Source organism: Lissotriton helveticus, chromosome 11 (assembly GCF_964261635.1).
Source record: "Lissotriton helveticus chromosome 11, aLisHel1.1, whole genome shotgun sequence".
Classification (NCBI taxonomy): domain Eukaryota; kingdom Metazoa; phylum Chordata; class Amphibia; order Caudata; family Salamandridae; genus Lissotriton; species Lissotriton helveticus.
Window position 1 is genome coordinate 830,758,440 of NC_136072.1, and position 21,251 is coordinate 830,779,690.

Sequence of the window (21,251 nt, forward strand, 5' to 3'; positions counted from 1 at the left end):
CCACATTGTGAATCTTTTCCATTTCGCAACGTAGCACTTCTGAGTGCTGGGCCTCCGTGCCTCCCGAAGGACCTTCAGGCTTCTTTCTGGCAGTCTCAAATGTGCAAACTCTATGTCCTCAGGAGCCACGCTACTAGGCTCAGGCTCTCTGGCTCTGGGTTTAGCACCTCTCCTTTTTGCATGGAGAGTAGGTCTTTCCTCCTGCCGAATCTGTGGGGTGCACACGGTGTCATCTCCATGATCTGCGAGTACCATGTCTGTCTGGCCCACTGTGGCGCGACCAGTATCAGGGTCATGTTGCTCGCTCTGCATTTGCTCAGCACTCTGTGCATCAGTGGTATTGGGGGAAAGGCGTAAGCAAATGTCCCGGACCAATCTATCCATAGGGCATTCCCCAGTGACCCCTCGTCGGGCTGTCTGGATGCGAAGTTTTGGCATTTTGCATTCCGGCGTGTGTCAAACAGGTCCACTGACTGTGTTCCTCATCTGTCGAACAGCCGCCTCATCTCTTGAGCATTGAGCTCCCACTCGTGGGATGCCGATGTCTGTCTGCTGAGCCAATCTGCTTGTATGTTGTCCTTCCCTGGTAGATGTATGGCTAGCAGGTCTATCTTGAGAGGAATGGCCCATCTCCATATCTCCTGCGCCAGCGTTGAATGCGGGGCTGACTGTGTGCCCCCCTGCTTGTTGATGTAGAACATCGCGGTGGTGTTGTCTGTTTGTAGCAACACCTTGTGCTTGTACAGTCTTGTTTGGAAAGCTTTCAGTGCAAGGAAGATGGTCTTCAATTCCAGGTAATTTATGTGCCTTGTCGCATCTGCTGGCGTCCACAGTCCCCTCACCTTGAGCTCCTCCATGTGAGCGCCCCATCCCTTCAGGGATGCGTCTGTGGTGATGGTCACTGTTGGCGTTGGGGGCGTTAGAGGCTTTCCCCTTGTTATGTTCTCCATGGCCCACCATGTCATCTCCTTCTGCACTGCGTGCGTTACAACCACTAGATCCTCCCAACTGCCTGTAGCTTGTGACCATTGCTCCTGTAGCCATTCTTGAATGGGTCTCATGTGGAGACGTACATTCGGTACCAGGTGGATGCATGATGCCATCATCCCCATGATCTTGTTCGCAGTCTTCACTGTCCGAGCTTGTCCCTTCCGGTAGAGGTGAGTTTCCTTCACCAGTGCCCTCGCCCTCTTCTCGCTGGGGAGCACCTTGCCCTGCAAGGTGTTGATCTGTGCTCCCAGGAAGATCTTCACTTGTTCCGGCTCCATTGATGATTTCTTCCAATGGATGGAGAACCCCAGGCTTATGAGCGTGCTCGTCACCGTGTGTAAATGCTGCTTGCATTTCTGGTATGAGTTTGCTTTCACCAGCCAGTCGTCCAGTTAGGGGTATACGTGTATTCCCTGCCTTCGTAGGTGCGCTGCGACTGCTGCGAGGAACTTTGTGAAGACCCTCGGTGCTGATTTTAGCCCGAAGGCTAGTGTCGTGAACTGGTAGTGGCTTTCTCCGATGGTGAACCTGAGCATATGCTTGTGCTTTCTGTTCATTGGGATGTGCAGGTAGGTGTCCTTGAGGTCTATTGTGACCATGAAGTTCCCAATCTGCAGTTGCGGGAGCACCTCTTGCAGGGAGGTCATTTTGAATTTTTGCGTTCTTATGAATTTGTTCAGGAACCTTAGGTCCAGAATGGGTCTCATTGTCTCGTCTACTTTTGGTACCAGGAAGTACGTTGAGTATATTCCCTTGTTTCTTTCCTTGAAGGGTACCCGTTCTATGGCCTGCTTTCGCAGGAGTTCCTTTGCTTTTTCCTGAAGACACTCTAGCTGCTTGCCTGCTAGTGGTTTTCTTTTTGTTTTTCTGCTTGTTGGCCTCCCCTCCAACTCTATGCAGTATCCGAATTGGATGAGGTTAAGGATCCATTTGTCTGATGTGATTTCTCTCCATTCTTGGAGGTAAAATCTTAATCTTCCTCCCACTGGTGTTATGTGGTCGTAGATGTGTAGCTTGTCTTGACCCCTCTGTACGTGCTGCCCCCTGGGATCTTTTCTTTGGGTGGGCACACAGGGTTTTTTGAAGTCACTTAGAGGCAGACTGCTGTCCACCTCTTCTATTCTGTCCACGTCCATTTCCTCTCCCTCGAAAGGACTGGGCTCTTTGTTGGTATTGCCAGGACTGCTTCTGCTGACCCTGCTGAGCCTGCAAGTCTGCCTGGTGCGTCTGTTGGAAATCCTGGTGTGATGTACCTGGCTGGTTTCCACCTCTCCCGCCAGGCCTCCGTGACGGGGTGCCCCTTTTGTTGCCTCTGAACTGCAATGCTCCCATGGACCTTGCTGTTTCGTTGTCCTTTTTTAGTTGACTGAGCTTCTCATCAACTGTTGTTCCGAAAAGCTTGTCGCCGTTGAACGGTGTGTTCAGGATGCTGTGCTGCACTTCTGGTTTGAAACCTGAAATCCTGAGCCAGGCGTGTCTTCTTTCAGTGACACCCATCATCATGAGCCTGCTGGAGGTGTCTGCTCCATCCAGGGCCGTCTTAAGGCAAGAATTTGCCGCGTTCTTCCCTTCTTCGACCAGCTTTTCGGCCTTCTGTCTGGCATCCTGGGGCAGGTCCTTCACCAACTGCCCCAGCTCCTCCATGATCTGGTACATGTGCCTGTTTATCAGTGCGTTGGAATTAGCCATGCGCCAGTGGGTCGCGGCGTTCCGTTCGATCCTTCTGCCCACCAGATCCATCCTCTTGCTCTCCTTATCCGGTGGTGGTCCAGAAGTAGTGGGTACGTTAGCCCTCTTCCTTGCTGTGGCCGTGATAATGGAGTCTGCAGAGACCGTCCCCTGAATGTAGGGTGGGTCTTTTGAGGTATGTTTGAACTTCTTCTCTGTTCTGGGAGTTACTGCCTTGCATGTTGCGGGCTCCCTGAATGCTTCCTTCCCTTGAACCAAGACGCTGTCGAGCATTGGCAGGTATTGGCTCCTTGTTTGTGTGGGGAGCAATGTCTCTAGAAGGAAGTCTGCTTTCTGCTTCTCTTCGTCGAGCTTGAGTTTGAATGCCGCTGCGGCAGATCTGATCACCGAGTTGTAGGCCCCGATGTCGTCTGGCGGCGATGGCCTCGAGGGATATGTGTCGACCGCCTCCTCCGGGCTGTCGGTGTCGACATCTAGGTAATCCACCTCCTGTAGGTCAGAGGGGGCCGACTCTGCGTCCGTCCTGCTGTCCTCTTCCTCCCCATAGTTGTAAATGTCGTAGGGATTCTCTACCTCTTCCTGGTCGTCGACCACCTTGACGTCCGGGTCTTGTTCCTCGGGGACCTCGTCTTCTTCCTCGACCACCTCCACCACTGGTGGCTTGGTCTTGTGTGGGATCGTGAAGGTTTTCATCTTTGCGTCGAAATCTTTCTTCCGTTGCAAGATGTTTTCCATTTCGGCCTCGAGGCGTCTTTCTCTTTTTCTCCATCTCGGCCGCGTGTTCCGCGTCGGATGGTTCGGCCGCTCTTTTCGGCGGTTGGCTCGGCGCTGTGCTCTTCGGTGCCGAAGTTTGATGTCGAACCGGATTTTGGGTCTCTGGTCGGCATCGGTAGTTTAGGGTCCTTCTCCCTCGGCGTCAATCGATCCTTTTCAGGGACGATTTTCGACGACTTCTGCTGCTCAACAGCTCTCGGCGCCGGGGACTCCTTCTCAGAGGAACCGCTGGGCCTGTGGGTACTCGCGGACGCCAGGTGTTTTGGCGTCGGCACTTTCGGGGCCTTGCCCTCGTTTTTTCGAGACTCAGAGTCTCTCGGGTTCTTGGGGGCCGGAGAGTCTCCTACCTTATCAGAAGTCTTCGTGTAATCGGTCTCTACGACCGTGTAGCTGTCGTCTTCTGCGGCAGCGTTGTCCTCTTCCTCGGAAGACATCCCCAGATCGTAGAGGGACGGAGTCGGGCCCTTCCCCTGTAGGGTGGCGTGCGCTACCCTCTGTCTCTCTCTCACACGAAGGGTCTTCGGGGTGAAGGCGGAGCAGACGTTGCAGTCCTCGCTTTCGTGATTTACCGATAGACAAAGGTTGCATACCGGGTGCTGGTCCTTCTGCGCGTACTTGTGGTGGCAGTTACGGCAGAACTTGAACGGCGTGTTGTCCATCATCGAGCGCTCAGGGCCTCCCTGGTCGCGTGTTCGTCGACGTTCGTCGAAGATCTCGATGAATTCTTCTTCTCCTTTGCCGACTCCTCGTCCATGAAGTCTCCTGGAGTCTTCAGATGCCTCTTTGTAATTTCTGTCTTTTTTTTTCTTCTTTCTCCAAAAATGTCTGAAGCCCAAACGGGAACGAACCAGACCCGACCGCGGAAAAAAAGAATCTGAAGATGGCGCCCAAGAGTGGGAGCTTCCGCAGGAAGCATGCCGACGTCACCGGAAATGCACCCAAGGAGGTGTGACGCCGACGCCCACCTGGGCTACGGAAAAAAAAAAAAACCAAAGAAAAGACTACGAATCCGGACCCAACCACAAGACCGCGGAATAATGCACAGCATAGTGAATCCAGAAAGATTCACGCTGCAAAAAAGCACAAACTGTTGCTGTATTTTGGCTAATTTCTTGGTTTCCTCCAGGCAATCCACAAACCCTGGGTACCTTTAAAATCCTTAGAAAGTTGGAAGAAAAGGACGCAAATTTGGTGTGAATATCTTGTGGGGACAAAAGGTTATAGGGGCCTAAGCGCAAACTAGCCAAATAGCGCAACAAAAGGCTTAGCACAGGGGGGAAAGGCCAAGCAGCGAAGGGGTTAAACAAATCACTATTCTGGCCAAACATGAGTGCTACGAACACAGTTTAAAACTTAAAAGCAGATTAAGCAATGTCTTAGAAACACTCTGCTTAACCTCTGAGGTGTATTTTGATTTTTTACCTTGTTAAAACAAAAAGGGAGGTGAATTGCCTTCAACAGGCCTTAACACAGTATAAGGAAAAACTAGGAGGGAAATTTAAACAGTGAAGGGAAGAACTTATGCAGGTTAAGGATAGATGGGTGGATCTATGGAGCATTTTCCGGTTAGGAACAATTGATGGATAGTCCACTGCGGCCCTCAAGAAAATGCTCCCATTTTAGTCTGGTCTTTGTCTCTATTTTCAGACAAACAATATTTGATAGAGACACCTTTAATTGCGCTAACCGGGAAATAGTTAATGTATCTTATATATAACGAAGGTTGCTGACCAGACTTTTGAATGAGAATCTTCACTGTGGTTGGGTATTTATCCAGAGTGAGTTTTCCCCACTTTGACCTTAAGGATCCGAATTAATAAGATACTGTATTTGTAGGTCTAATCTTGTCATTTTCTGCTAGTCTGTATTATGCTACCATGGAAACAAAGAAAATGTTATGGCGATTATTCATTAAGTATAACACCACTAATCGTGAGGGTGCTGTACACGTTTTGGAGGTTATGTATTCATATGACATACACAGCGCTAGAGAAATTATGTATGCAAAAAAAAAAACATTTGAGAAAAGTGTTTTACATTTGGTTTAGAAAAACAATTTAAAATACTTTTTAAATATATCTTCGTATGTGACACATTTAACACTTTTCAGGCCTATCGATGCAGAATAGTATTAGGAAAATATTTTTGCACTCAACTCCGGAACACTTAAAGTGTTATGTGCCTTTAGCTGAGAAACCAAGTGACAAAGAGGACTGCGATATCTTGTAATCAATGGTAGCTTAATTAAGCAATATTACCACACTGTAAGGAATGCAGAGATAGACTAAATCAATAAGAATTCTGACAATTATTTGCCTGCATTCACGGTTCATTGGTACCATGGGCAGGGCCAGGCATACAATCTGCACATCGCTACAATGCCACCATGGGTGATAATGCACTTTACAATTATACATAACAGGTATGAATGAGACAGACCGTGGATGTGTTTATTTTATTGTGTGAATTGGGAGGAATGGATGCTAAGCGCCCTATTGCCACATGTTTGCTGGGTTTTAACAGCTGTTCAGCAATTGCTGTGACTAGCCATCTAGAGTAAGAGCTGATCATTGAAGAGCAGTCAATTAAACATAAACCTCCTGTGATTCTGGGCAAATCACTTAATCTCCCCGTGCCTAAAATGAAAGTGTGTCCTCATGTAACGTAACTGGTGCTATGTAAAGCGCTCTGATACCTGATTCGGGTCTAGTTCGCGCTATATAAAACTCTAAAAAAAAAAAAAAAAACATTAGCCCAAAAAATTCCAGGACAGGCATATTCTGTAATTACACACACTGAACAGAAATTCAGAGGCAGACACGCGTAAGCTGCGTCGCCAGAACCTAAATGCCTGATGGAAACAACCGAACACTACATTTCATCTCTGGATATCTTGTCAGCGTCTATGTATAATACATTTCTGAACAGAAACCCCCTTATAAGTATGCATGGCATTATAAATTAGAAATGGCACTACTAAACACATTAAATTACCATCATTAAGGCTGAGCACTCTAGTTTGAAGCAATTATATGCTATCTTCAGTGTGTGGGAGGACAACCTTCTATAACAGCCACAATAAAGTTACTACTCTATATTATCAAGAGATATTCACTGTAAATTGTTTCAGAACATAATTTCGATATTTTTCATTTCTGGGGAAGGGAACGAGGAAAGAAAGCATCAAGAGAAGGATCATCGTACATTTTATTCGTGGCTCCATTCCGTTAGCACATATTGACAAATTCTGAAAGTATATAATGCCAGGGGACATTTGGGGCCACGGCATCCGAAATTTGTGATGGCCTAACATACATACAAACACCAATATTAAAAACCTAGTTTGTGCAGTATGAAGTGTTACAATTCTTATTTAGTATTTTTGACAGACCCAAAAGGATCAAAATTTAACATCCATCATTCAGAGAGAATTCCGTTAAGAAAGGATCAATCAGAGAAAAAGGTCTTGATCAGAGTTAATTTCTTTCTGGCTATCAGATCTATATTCTGAATATTTATATACAGGAGGAAAACGCACCACCGTTAGAAGTGTGCCGGCGTCCAAACTCTGGGAGAGAGAAATCGATAGAGAGAGAAATAGATAGAGAGAGAAATAGATAGAGAGAGAAATAGATAGAGAGAGAAATAGATAGAGAGAGAAATAGATAGAGAGAGAAATAGATAGAGAGAGCTAGAGCTAGAGCGAGAAATAGATAGAGCTAGAGCGAGAAAGAGCTAGAGCTAGAGCTAGAGCTAGAGCGAGAAATAGATAGAGCTAGAGCGAGAAATAGATAGAGCTAGAGCGAGAAATAGATAGAGCTAGAGCGAGAAATAGATAGAGCTAGAGCGAGAAATAGATAGAGCTAGAGCTAGAGCGAGAAATAGATAGAGCTAGAGCTAGAAATAGATAGAGCTAGAGCTAGAGCGAGAAATAGATAGAGCTAGAGCTAGAGCTAGAGCTAGAAATAGATAGAGCTAGAGCTAGAGCGAGAAATAGATAGAGCTAGAGCTAGAGATAGATAGAGCTAGAGCTAGAGCTAGATAGAGCTAGAGCGAGAAATAGATAGAGCTAGAGCGAGAAATAGATAGAGCTAGAGCTAGAGATAGATAGAGCTAGAGCTAGAGCTAGAAATAGATAGAGCTAGAAATAGATAGAGCTAGAGCTAGAGCTAGAAATAGATAGAGCTAGAGCGAGAAATAGATAGAGCTAGAGCTAGAGCTAGAGCTAGAGCTAGAGATAGAGCTAGAGAGCTAGAGAGCTAGAGAGCTAGAGAGCTAGAGAGCTAGAGAGCTAGAGAGAGAGAGAGAGAGAGAGAGATAGAAGAGAAATGGTAACACAATGAAAACTTCAAAAATTAACAAACAGACACCTGTGAGTATACAGACCACAAGTTTGAGGCCTCTCAGGGACCAAAGAAAACACAGCCTCTACGAGAGGTTGTTCAGTCCTTTTGTGTGATCAGTGTGAAGACTCTCCTGGTTTCTAAAACCTACAAGTAGTGACAGGGTTGCTTTCCACTGCCCACAGAAACCCAAATAGCAGCCTATGGTTTACTGTTCACACACTGCCCCTTTGTTGCTGCTGGTAGTCACATTACCTGGATTTAATAGATCAGACTCCCCTGGAACCTGAGATTCCGTGCCCAGACCGCCGAGCACCCTGTACACATCAGCATGTACGGCATCAACTCGCACTGCATAGATCTTCGCACTGGCGTCCAATGTGCCTGCCGCAATCTGGTAAAGAAGTAGGGAACAGAAGAGTCATGTGGGTAGTCTCTGATGCCACCATCTGTGGCAGAGGGCAGGAAGGTAAATGGCAAGCAGCAGCCATTATAGAGGAGAAGGACAGCGACAACTGCTCAAAAAAGCCATCAATGGTAGACTCTGAGGGACAGAGAAGAAAATAGGTGTAGCAGTACATAAAAGGAAAACAAAAGCGAAAAGGTCTGAATTCAGAAAGGGGGCATAAGAAAGAAGAAAACCCAGGAGGGCAACCTGTACAAGTTTGCAATGTTTGTGGTGCATGCAACAGTTATGTACACTTATAAAATCTGACAATTCATGATATCAGCTGTTGTGAAAATACGCCCGTCCCCAAATGCCATAGTGTAAAACAAACAAAATGTTCAACACTAAAGTAACTCACCTTGAAATTAGTGAGTTCAGAGTCTTTCTGTTTTAGGATATCAGCCATATAGTCGATCAAGTGGAGGCCGAAAGCATTCTTTGTGGTGATTTTCTGCAAAGACATTTATTAGCATTAAATGAGAATCCCCCAATGACCACCATGGAGAGCTAGGAGGGATTTTCAAATTGGCGCAGAGGTCAGATTCTATTGCGAAGATAAGGACTACAGTACAGAGACAGACAAGTGGCAAACTAAGACACACTTGCACATCACAAATACCCAGCCAATAAACTAAATAAGATGAAGCCCTAAACTAAATACTCAACGCAGCAGTGTACCCAACCTCCCCAGAAGGACCAACATCACGCCACATCATGATCTACACTGGCTCTGATTGAGAAAAGATGCCAGTTCACAATGCTGGCCCACGCCTACAAGGCACAACGAAGGACCAGTCTACATCAACAAACGCCTGACCCTCCACCAACAGACCAGACACCTTTGATCTGCTTCTCTCTCCCTTGAAAAACACCCCTAATGATCAGTCGAGCAAACAGCAGAGGACACTCCTTCTCACACCTGGCAGCCAAGGCTTGCAACAATCTCCGCCTGCACCTCCGAACCACACCGTTGCTCTAGTGATTCAGAAGAGAATTAAAGACCTGGATGTTTGAAGGATCAAACCACCACGCAGCAGCAAACAGCTTCAGCGTCTTGAGACGCTCACAGGTGATTTGCAACTCTCTGTAAATGTTTGATTGACTAAAAAAAAAAAAAAAAAACGCTCTCTATAAAAAAAAAAAAAAAAAAAAAAAAAAGTCTGATGCATCTAGGAGAATAACTACACAATACACTTCCGCTTTTGTTACTGTGTATTCGAAGCAAGAATGCAATTCCGGACCTTACCTCTTCCATGTCCGATATGTCCAGCTTTCCTGTCCTAATAATGAAGTACTATCTAACTCATCATTATGCACTGTAATTCTGACTTTGGATAAACACAAACATCCTACTTAACCCTTTCCGTGCCGTAGACGTAATGGTTATGTCCTCGGCAGCGGTGCTGCTGTTCCAAGGACATAACCATTACGTCCTGCCACTGGCCCAAGGCGGAAGCGCTGGCACTCTCCCGTGGATCACCCACCAACATGCCCCCACTGGGGTTGGCAGCAATAGCGCTCGCGACGCACTGCCGTAATCATAGGCCGCTAGGGATGCACTGGAAGCCATTTGCTTCCAGCGAGTCCAGATAGAGGACAGATTTTTGGTAAGTCGTTCTTTCGGCAGGAGGGGTTGGGGGCAAGGTTGGCGGAAAAACACAGGAGGAAATAAAGTTCTTCCTTTTCGCCTTTGCCCGGATTCCTGCTCCACATTCGCGGGTGAGGCCCACGATAGTGAAGCAGGAAACCATCCACTGGACGACCAGGGATGTTACTTTCTGCTGGTGGGGGAGCTACCCCTTAGGCATGGGTCACTCACTTGGGGGCATGTGTAGCTGTGTTTTGCCCGCCCCGCCTTCCAGGGAGCCGTTTTGGCCAATCAGTCCGCCACCCCCAGGGAGGGGCTGAAACCCACTAGGCGCCAGGGTTTTACATTTTGCGCATTTTGGGAGTGTCCCCTTGTGTAAGTGTTATTCCCCAGTAAGCAATATGCTTTTTAGGTGTTTTGGCCCCCCTGGGCCTAGATTGGCTGTATTTTCGGCCGATGTAGCCCCCGCGGGGACTGGGTGGAGATATGGGGAGTAGGGGTCCTAAAACCCACTAGAGGCCAGAGATTACTTGTTAATTGGGCAAGGGAAGCTCCCAATGTTGTGCCTTTTGGGAGTGTCCCCTTGGGTAAGGGTCGTTCCCCAGTGGGCAATATGCTTTTTTGTGTTTGCCCCCCCTGGGACAAGATTGACTGTATTTTTGGCCAATCTAGTCCCCACTACACTGCTATGCGCTGCATCCCATAACATGATAACCGCACCTTGGTGTTCATCAGGCAAGACATGAAAACACTTCCCACACAGAATCACAAATCAAAGAAAACACTTCCAGCCACCCACCCTACATGTGTCATAGCTTGCTCACCAGGTAGGTAAGTACTTCAGTGCCACACATTGGGTTAGTAAGTGCTATAAAAATGCTGCAACAAAATGCGTCTCATGTCCTTGTTATCAAATAAACAAATGGAGAAAAGTTATGCTACAAATTAATACATATGATTATCTTTCATGTCCGGGCATTTGCAGACTATTAAAACACAACAAATGACCCGTATTTGGAAAGGTGGCAACTCTAGTTTCACTATGTGCATTATTTAATTTTCAAATGACAAAGCATGCTCATGCCCATAAATGTTTTTGGAGACACTCAGGTTTGTACATCTACCACAGACTTGCCTACCCACTTCTTTAGAAGGTAGGTTTATTTTACATTGTATTAATTTTAAGTAGCATGTGGAAAATCTGAAAACCCCGTACAAACATTCACAAAATAGAAATGTTGGTTTTCAAAAAAAGTTTTACAGTTGACAGTAGCCAACAACACTGTTAAAACAGTTGCACGCCCCTTGATTATTCTCAGCGCCAGGGTGTGTACCTGTATTAGCATTGTTTTTCATGCATCCAGCTTTACATTAAAAAAACAGAAAATAACAGTAATGTTCCCACGTCCCTACTTTTGAATATGGTACCTGGTTCTGAGATATTTTAGCCGCATCTAATTCAAATCATTAATGTTTCAAACACTACTTAAGCTGGCCATCTGGTTACTTAGTCAAGTATCTCTTCCAGCTTCTGTCAAGCAAAAAAATGCAGACTGGTAACTTTTTAATGAGAACCACGTTTTCCATGCTGGTCATATTATAGTTCCATAGCAGAGAACTCAGTGGATTAATGTACCTGCTGCTGAAATATTTATATGTGTTAATGCACCTGCTGCAGCGATAGGCATGCAAACTGAACCTCGCAGATTCTAACACACTAGGAAAGCTCAGGAGGTTATTGTGCTCGATGCAGAGCTCCAGATGTAACCCACAGTTTACCACCTCTTGCCCCGGTAAGATTGTTGAATAGTTTAACGTAGGACATTTCCCTAGAGATAACAGTTTCCCGTTCTAGAATATACATCGGACGTAAATGCACCTCCTTCACTAAATATGGTTAACTGCCATCTCTGAGAACGCATATCTTCAGTTCTGCCTGACATGCGCTCAGATTGCTCGCTGCTGGGGCTGTCTGTAAGTGGCTGGGGCGGTCTGTCGTCGGACTCAGCACTTGGTGACCAGAAAGGGAAAATGAAATTGCTTCATTTATTATCTGATTATTGCCTAATAAATACCCATAAATGAAGAGTCACCTGACCACTCAGCAATTGTATTTCAGCTAGTGAACAGGAACGGGAATAGTTATCCATAAGAGCATTTTGACTTTCATTCATAGTACTTTCTCCCCGCGGGCTTGTTTCTTGAATTCCAAATTCCAAATATACATTTTTCAATCTGATAACCGCAGCACTTGCAAGTAGGCCTTGGTTTACTTAAGTGTTATAATTGAAATTAAAAGAGCATGTATTTCAGCTGCACGCATCTTAAAATGAAGAGGAGACGGTGCTCCCCAGCGCACGTTTGGTTTTGCGATAATCATGCTGACTACTATTATAGATTCATCAAAATTAGGCAGTGTTTTACTCCGATTTATTTGGGGGGGGGGGCGGGGGGAGTATTGCATGTACGGCCGCGCACGTACATGGTCTGACATGCACTGAGCTGCTCTCACTTACTATGCAGCTACTGGACCAGGGGCTCGCTTACCTATCTGCTAATATGCTCCACTTCTCGCAGGATCAGAAGGCATGTGGAACGGTTTCTGGTCACATAGATAGATCACCATGCTTGTGCCACCTGAACTGCAGCTACCGGGCTTTCCGTCCTGCTCCTTTCAGCACACGTCGCGCAGGATATAAAGGGGGCTAACAGTTTGGAAAAGGCCGGTGAAGCAGTTCCTGCCTGTCCCGGAGTTCAGGAAGAACGTCATGTTCTTCAGCCTGCCCCGCCCCCAGCAAAGCTCACTTCAGCCTATCAGAGCAGCTGGTTAGGGTGAGGGCGGGCAAGAGCTCATAATACGCCTGAAAAAAATACGAAGGGATAAAAATAGATACCAGAGCTCAGAATGAAGCAATGCCGGGCTGAGCTACTACCAGGGGGTCGGCGAGCTACCGGTAGCTCGCGATCGACCGGTTGGAGACCGCTGCTCTAGAGCTACTCTGACTCCCACAAATCCGGATGAGCTGAAGTAGTTCTTGGGTTCAACTTTTTTGATGGGCCTGATAAGGAAGCCGTCACTGTCTTCATATTGGTCTACCAAACTCTTGATGACAGTGGCTATATTTCTTGCAACCATGAGTTGTAATCAGTATTTGCTTCTTCGGATGTTGCATTTTGTTGAGAATTATTTCGCGTTGCCATGAGATCATCCTGATTGTGAATGTCTTCTTAAGATTCAGCCTGCCCTCCATCACTTGGTAGATAGATTTTCTGAGATCTATGTGCCAGGGAAAGAAATAGCTATGGATGAGTCCTGATCAGGGGCTGATTGTTTTTTTTTTTAGGTAATTAATTCCTAGCAAGAAGGAACGTTTTAGAATTAAGATGCATATGCTCTCTGCGAGTAGTACTGGATAGGTCTATAATTTTTGGGTACACCAGTAAGGATTCCAGTGATGAACCCACCCCCCCCCCCCCCCCCCGGTTGTCCGTCCACTTTTGGAGTTAGAGAAAATTGTGTGAGAACTTGATAGAGGAATTTTTAACAAGAGGTCACCATTTATACCTAGATAACTTCTAAACTGGTGTGCCATTGTTCAGGGAATTGTTCAAAGTGGACATTGTTGCTTGTGGCACAATCCGTTCTAACCGTAAAGGTTACAGAAAAGAGCTTGTTTGTATAAAACCTTTGAAGGGACAGTGCAGTGCCTTGAATAGCAATGAACTTCTGGCTTTGAAATTTTCTGACAGGAGAGAGGTCTATATATTGACAACCATCCATGATGAAAGTACTTCACCTGTGACGGTTTTATAGTCAGGTTTCTGAAGTGCGCATTTTAGACTACAATAAGCCCATGGATGGTGTAGTTCGAGTAGATCAGAGGTTGAAACCTTACACTGTTGTTTATAAGGATTACGTTTGGTATAAGAAGTTGGCTATTCATTTAGCAACCTTCAATGCTTTTGTTGTATTTAAGGATTGTTCTCCAGTGTCAAAGATGACATTTGTTCAGTTCCAGCAGTCTCTGATAGGCTGCCTTGTTGTAATGGAACAGGCAAGAGTTCCTAGAGAAGCAATGGTGGAGAATGTAGCTAGATTGAAAGATTGGCACTTGCCTGATCACATTCCTTCCAAAGTAAGGGATCCCTGCACTTCAAACCTATTGACCGTATTCATATGAAAACAAAATTTCAGACATTTGCAATGTAGAATATACTAGTACAATTGATTTTAACATTAACCTATACTTTTCTAATCCATAAACAGACTTTCTAAACGTCCCATAAGCACATACAAACTCAAGCTCAGCACTACATAGCACAACAAGATCCTTCAGCACATTCAAGAGATTGTTCACATGGATCAATATGGCTTTATTTCGCTTTGCAAAAAAACGTTTAGCTGGGTATAGATCTTCTATCCAAATAACAGATTTGAGGACTTTAGAAGAAGTAAGAAATACCAGCTGAAGCGGTTTAAAAGTTCATTAAAGCGTCGCCTCCTTTCACTGCTGCCTTTCTATTTTTTTCAACACAAAATAGCTCTAACATCTGGGATGCAACGAAGTCCAAGTGTAAAGAAGGTCGAAGAGCGACGTAGTTTCAGGGTTGAGGCTTGTCACACGAAGAATCTAATCGTCAACTACAGGTAAGCCCTTAAGTACCCCAAGGAAAGGGTTCGAACAACACAGGGGTCCCTCCCAGATGGGGCGCTAGACAGAGGGGAGGATACTCCCATGTCTTTTGTCCAGTTTTAAGCCAGAGCTGGAGTCAAGAGCTCCCTAAATTCGCTCAAACTGGAGTATCCAAGGAGGGCACCAAAAGTGCCTTTCAAAGAATTCGGGTAGCGCTGGCAATCGCCGCCACCCCAGTCCAATACACTAAGTCCTGTCTGGGAGGTGATTATACCTTCCTGTGACAGGAAACCTATTGTTCTACCTTCCCCAGCTCAATCTTGGCTCAGGAGCAAGAGGGCAGAATCAGGTCTGTGGTCGGCAATAGCACTAGTTTGCTGGCAGACCCTGAAAGGCTGTTACCAGAAGTACAGGGGATACCCCAAGGGAGATCCCTAATGCATGGGATCATACGACCAACACTGGAATCAGCGTTTGGGTATGATCCCAACACGTTTGATACCAATATATAGCTATACATCTCATAATGACTGACGTCCACTATATGTATTAAATGGTTGAAAACACTTAAAGCCTGGAGAATCGACTCCGGGGTTTGTAGGGGTATCCAGCTTATGCAGGGGCACCGTTACACTTCTAGACAAGCACCCTGCCTTCAGGACTATAGAGTCTGCCATAGGGGTTACTTATAGGTTTTATGTGCAGTGACCTCAGATATAAGGAAGCAATCACCAACTCACCGGCGGCAATGGCAGGCCTGTAGTCAAAGTTTAAGTGGACTCCCATGGGTGGCACAATACATGCTGCAGCCCATGAGAGGCCCCTGGGGTACCTATGCCCTGGATATACCGTTGTACCATATTGTAGGGACTTACAAGGGTACAACAATAGCCAATTGTGGATGTACAAAAGTACTTACCATGGTCAATTTAGAAAGAAAGCACAGTGACTTGGCGGGGTCCCGGATTAGCAGGATACCAGTTAGACTTTGTCAAAAACACACGAACACCAAGCAAAAAGTGTGGGGGCCATTAAAGCAGATCCTACTTTCCTACACCATCCAAGACAGTTGGCAATTATTTATTAAACTTCCCAGGACGATTTATCGTATTTCCTAAAAGCAAACTACAGTGATGTACTGACCTTGAAAATTCATATATAATTGGTGTAGGAATTGTATTATGTGGCGTTATTATGTTGTGTTTCTTACTTTTTTTTGGGTACTTGTAAATGCTTTACACTTGTTCCTTCATTTAAGCCTCACTGATCTGTGCCACAGCTACCCAGGACCGAGACAAAGGTTTTGTTAAAAAACCTAACTGAACTCAATAAAGGTTGTAACATGATTACATGGTCTCACAACACCACCACATAATAATTCACTTTCCTACACTGTCTTGGCCTTTGACCCTGTACTGGAATCCTCTATCTTTTGGCAATGTTTGTGATATATAAATAACCCATACACATGAGGAAAAGCTACCATGGAGATGATTTCCAACTCTCACTCTATGAAACTATGTTTTAATGGGAACGAAGTAGGCTTTCTGTATATGCACGGATTAGCCTAGGTCATGTAGTAGAGTCATTAAACTTTTAAGGTGGTCCATGGCCAGCGCAGAGGACTCCACCTACAACAGCAGCAAGTCATCCAAAAAAGAAATGCAGACTCCTGATTCCTTCAGTGAAACCACAGCCACCAATTTGGAGAAGACATGCCAAGCATTTGAAGACCAAATGGTTGTAGTCCCAGAAAGTGCTGTTTTGGGACACCACTGTGAAGGGAGGCACAGCTTATGTACAGGACGGATTGGTAGATGGAAATTGGTGTCTTGGATATCCAGGGAGATCATCATATCCCCGCATTGAGTGTCAAGAGCATCTGACTCATTTTGAAGTTGTTCTGCCAAATAAATATATTGAAGAGCCTTGGATACAGGATGCGCCCGAGACCCTGTCTTTCTCAAAAACGAGAAGTAAAACACCATGCCCTTCTGCTCCAAGGACACTACCTCACTCTACAGCCTCTATTTTCAAACAAGACCAGCACCTCCTTTGACAACATTAAGCCATGCGCCCCAAAGATCTTCCATGATGAAAAAGGGCAGTGCAGAGGATGGAAAACAAGAAAAGGAGTAGCCCTTGCTGATAAACTGGAGCTCCCAGAGAATTCTCACTGAAAGCTAGTGGTGGGGGTAAAACAAAGTCAGATAGGCTCTGAGGAAGTAGATCTAGCCGATAAAAGAAACTGGAGTGTTTGGTGACCAGTAGAATCTTTGAGGGGTCCAGAGCAGATGGGAAGACTACGTTGCTGTGAAGGTTATACTTTGAAGAAGCCCAGTAAGCAAAGGTATTGTTGGTGGAATGGTTTCTCTGGAGCAGCAAGGTACAACAAATGAGACACGGTACAGCTGCCCTGAAAACATTCCACAAATGAGTCCGATTTCTCCTTAAAGTGTCTATAGCAATCATAGGACTTGTTCGTTAATGCCACCTAGACATCTACCAAGAGGCCTGTATAGCACACCAACGTGTGCCTCCAGAGTGTGACCATCATCATGTTGACAGAATACAGCCGAACTTCAGAATCGGTTTGGAAGCATTCAAACTGAGGCTCGAACGTCATTACCAATTTCAACATGGCATGGACATACTATTCAAAAAGGTACACGGGTAAGACTAAACTATCCAAAGCAAAAAAAATCTGGCACGTGGAGTAAAGTCATTTGGGCTCACGATCAAGGGAACCAGTAGCCTTAGTGCTGGGATTCAGTTTAGTTGGAGTAGTTTGAATCATCAAAATCTGTTGACTGAGGAGCAGACAAGATCTTGGAATGGGAGGCACTGACCTAGAATGTTGTGCAACAGATTTGTGAAATCCCATGCCCAAGAAATGTGTTATCCATTGAGACAATAAAGGCTCCAATAAGGCTTTGTTAAATGGAAGGAGCAGTTCCTGAGTAGTTGAAGATGGCTAAAGGATTTCCATCAGGATGTTAGTTTTTAACAAGGGCCCTTCTAGATCATTTGCTGGTTTCCTTACCACAGACAAAGGAATAGACTCCCTCAGAGGGAGGGCCTGAAGGGTAAGGAATGTCACTTGTTGCACTTCCATTTTGGACGTCAAAAGTAAAGCCATCATCCACGTGATAAGGCAGAAGGCGCTATCCACCTGTGAATCATGTCATGTGAGCCTGAGCTGAGAACTTCCATCAGTTAAGAGCATCCATGTACTTTGGAGAGAGGTTGCATCAGGGGCTGGCCCTTGAAGGAGGTCCGAACATTTTCACAGTCAAATAAGGTCAGTCAGCTTTGATGGCTGAAAGCAAACGAGTACACGCCTGGGTAGACAAGGTCTTCCTTGAAGGCAATGCAAAGGATGGATTCTGCAGAGGTGCAGAGTTGGGAGCCATCGAATAAGAGTCCCAAACTCTGAAGTCACAGCTTCCTTGGGGAGTGGTCCATATGGGTCGGTCTTGAAGATATGCAGAATGGCTTGTCTAAAGATCTGGATGTGCAAAAGGGCCTACAGATGGAGCAGGAAATACAGATTGATCATTTTGAAACTCGAGATCAGTTCCAAAGATGAGGAAGGGACTGGCCCCAGTAAAGCGCTGTGGATTCTTCAAATGTTCCTGGGATTAGGAATGTTTGCTGAAAAAAGTACTTTTTCTTCCTGTGGCCCAAACAAAATAAAAAATAAAAACCAAATGTTTCCCACCAGGAGACGTACCCAGGGAAGGTAAGAGGGATTATTTTGGAGTATCCATACCGGTTTGTACCAATAAGTTGGCCTGGTGTTACAGAATTGTTTTCGGATGCATGGACTAACGAGTTGCATGCGGAGGAGTCCTAATAGGATCCCAGGCACAGCATGCAGATTGTATATGGCTCAAAGTTATCTTCTTATGACAACATCGGCACGGTTTAAACAGACAGATCTCAGAAGTAGACACTGGACCTAGTTGCTGGCAAATCTAATCAGAAGACATTGAAGGAGAGGACCTGAACTGCAATGGTAAGGCACAGAAAAACAGTGCCTGATGCAAGCACCAAATGTAAGCAAATGCTGTAATTTGCTGAGAAAGTGAGTGAAACTACATCCTGTGTTCCAGAAATCCATCTGGAAAACTATTGCTGGGGGAATACATTTCTCGATTCAATCGGACATGCGGAAGATATACATAAAATGAAATCCAAAGGAAGAAAAATCCATACGAACAGCCATTCAGCATTCCTTGACTTGGTATGAGATGCAGTAGGACAGCAGGGCATTCTGTAAAGGGACTACAGGTATGGTCATTATGCTGGACAATGCCAAGGATGTGAACTTTCTTCCCAGGAGCATGGAATAAAGTACACATACTCGGCATTCATATATTCAGTAAATTAGTTTAACCCACTCCTTTTAATACACAAAAATCAGTGAATCATAATCAAATTCTTCATATAGATTAACAGATCTTTTTGAAGAATATGCCACGTTGGTTCGCATGCGTTTGCCTCGCATGTCATTACAAAGCAGTTGTTACAACAACCGCACTATTACCTCGCATACCATTACAAAGCAAGTCTGAACAACAACTTGCTGTGTGGGGGGACGGTGGATTTTTAAATAGTATAATTTACTATTACAACTTTAGTCCGTGCAACAGTAGGGAAGGGGTTAGATTTTAAATCCAACACCTTCAGCCCCCTACAGCAAGTCGTCGTTCTGATTTGCGTTGTAATGGCATGCATGGTTTCGCACTCATGGTAAACTAGGTTTACCATTTTTTAATCTCTTTGCAAGAATTCCTTACACAACTAGCAATAGTGCCTGTACAATTGTAAAAGTCCAAAGAGCCAAATCCCCAATTAATAGTAAGCCAGGTTCTTGCACTAGTGGGTGGACAAACACATACATACTACAAAGAACATCAAATCTGCTGCTGCACAATCAAGAAACAGACATGTAGCTGTGTAGCAGGATTATTAACCGACTCCAGAAAATCAGTCCTAAAAGAGTAGAAAACAGCACAGTCACTTAGCCAAGTTGATTCCTTCAGTGCAGCCTGGACAGAGATCCCCTCACTGTAAATAAGACTGACTGGAGAGGAGATGAGAGAAAGGGTGTTGTACGACTCACATTCTCCGTTGACAGCTTAATGCAGGTCGAGTAATGATCTGTGATTTGTGTATTGTTCAACTTTGGGATGAGAGTTGGAGTTTCAGCTTGCCTGAAACAGAAAAATATAATTAATTTCATTATGGTGGTAAAATGATACTCGTGCATTTGTTATAAATATCATGTAATAGTTTGAACAAGACATTTGGTCATAGGAGACGTCACTAGAACAGTCATGTGATAGTGTTCGGCCTGGAGGTAAGTCGCCTTGCACTGAACTGAATTATACTTTCAATAGTATTTTATACTTTCTAAATCCAATATTGCAACAGATGTTTTAACCAGGTTTTCGGCATAAGAGGCAAACCACATTAAATATAGATGTAAAAAAGAAGCAGCGAGCTCTGGGTAGTTCCCAAGTTTCGGTGGAGAGCAACTCCTTTATGGAGCACCTTACAACACCATAATGGAAGCAAAACACTTGTCTGTGGTTTCTTATATTCATTCCAGGTCGGCTTGGATGATATTTTAGCAACCCAAAGATGTTATACTGTGCCTGGAGTGGTAAAAGGCTTTTTTTTATTTTACAGCTTGGCGTGGATGGCACTATGATAATCCTAAACTTAAAGACATGGCTGCAGAAATGGCAAAAAAGACTCTGTCCCTTTCTAGCTCGGCATGGATGGCACTGTGCTTGCTAATCCAATGCTTTAAAACTTTGCTAGAACAAGCATTGGCAAAGCCAATAGGCCTCGCCTATGTGAGAGCTATTGGTTTAGTTCATTTTATCTGTGCTGTATAGCACTGTGGTTGTACAGTATGTTTTAAGTTTTATTCTAAATTGCCATGAAACAACCATTATTCTTTTGTTATTTATTAATTTGTGAGGAATGGTTAGAGCTTTGAAATAAAATATGAAATGGAAGGGAAGTAGCAACACTAACAACGGCTGTCTTAATAAAGGTATTATGATATAGTGAGCACAACGTTATGGTGGTTCCGGGGGTACTTAATATAGAGAATAGGATGGGTAGTGGTAGGTAACCAGTAAGGTGGATATTGGGTAGTGCGATATTAAGCATCATATTTGGTGAGAAGGGTTCTTTAATTTTAATTCATGAAATAATTTAAATTAATGGAAATGATTGCTATAATTGTGCACATTAATTAATAGGCAAGCAGGTCCCCAAATTTGATACCGTGTGCTTGAGCTAAGAAGTAATGCTATTAGTTTCTAAAAGCACAGCACAAGTGTTCCCTTGAAGCTCATTTTTGGCATAGAAAAGTTGAAAATAAATCTTATTTTACGGGAGAGTTTCAGTCGCAAATATTGTTTGAAGGTAAACTTAAATGAAAGGCAGCATTGTTTGTGGTGGAATAAAGGTACATTTAAAGCTGAATGTGAATGTTGCCTTCTTGGTCGTTTTTTGGACACCCAAAAGAAGTGGGAGGTAACAACTTCCTGAATACCTTGCACACATCCTGTGTTTTTGCTGGCACAACTAATGTTTAAAGCTGCCCAACAAAATAATGAAAAGGTAGCATTGTTCAAGGGGAATAAGGTTCTAGGTTGTTGTTGCGGTGTAGTCACGAATATTCTTTTAAGCGGTCTAATATAACAAATGAAAGGCAGCATTTTATGCGGTGAAATAAAGGTAAATAAACATTTCCTCACATG

At 44.6% G+C, this 21,251-nt stretch overlaps 1 protein-coding gene across 1 annotated transcript in view; it reads right to left on the bottom strand.

Annotated features, from left to right (window-relative positions):
• Window positions 1-21,251, bottom strand: part of NCAPH (non-SMC condensin I complex subunit H) — a 394,040-nt gene that overhangs the window by 301,666 nt on the left and 71,123 nt on the right. The window contains exons 3-5 of the mRNA XM_078666999.1: window positions 19,595-19,685; window positions 8,603-8,695; window positions 8,052-8,190 (exon numbers count right to left, since the gene is read on the bottom strand). Of these exons, the coding sequence (XP_078523125.1) occupies window positions 8,052-8,190; window positions 8,603-8,695; window positions 19,595-19,685 (323 nt within the window). The remainder of the gene's footprint in view (window positions 1-8,051; window positions 8,191-8,602; window positions 8,696-19,594; window positions 19,686-21,251) is intronic.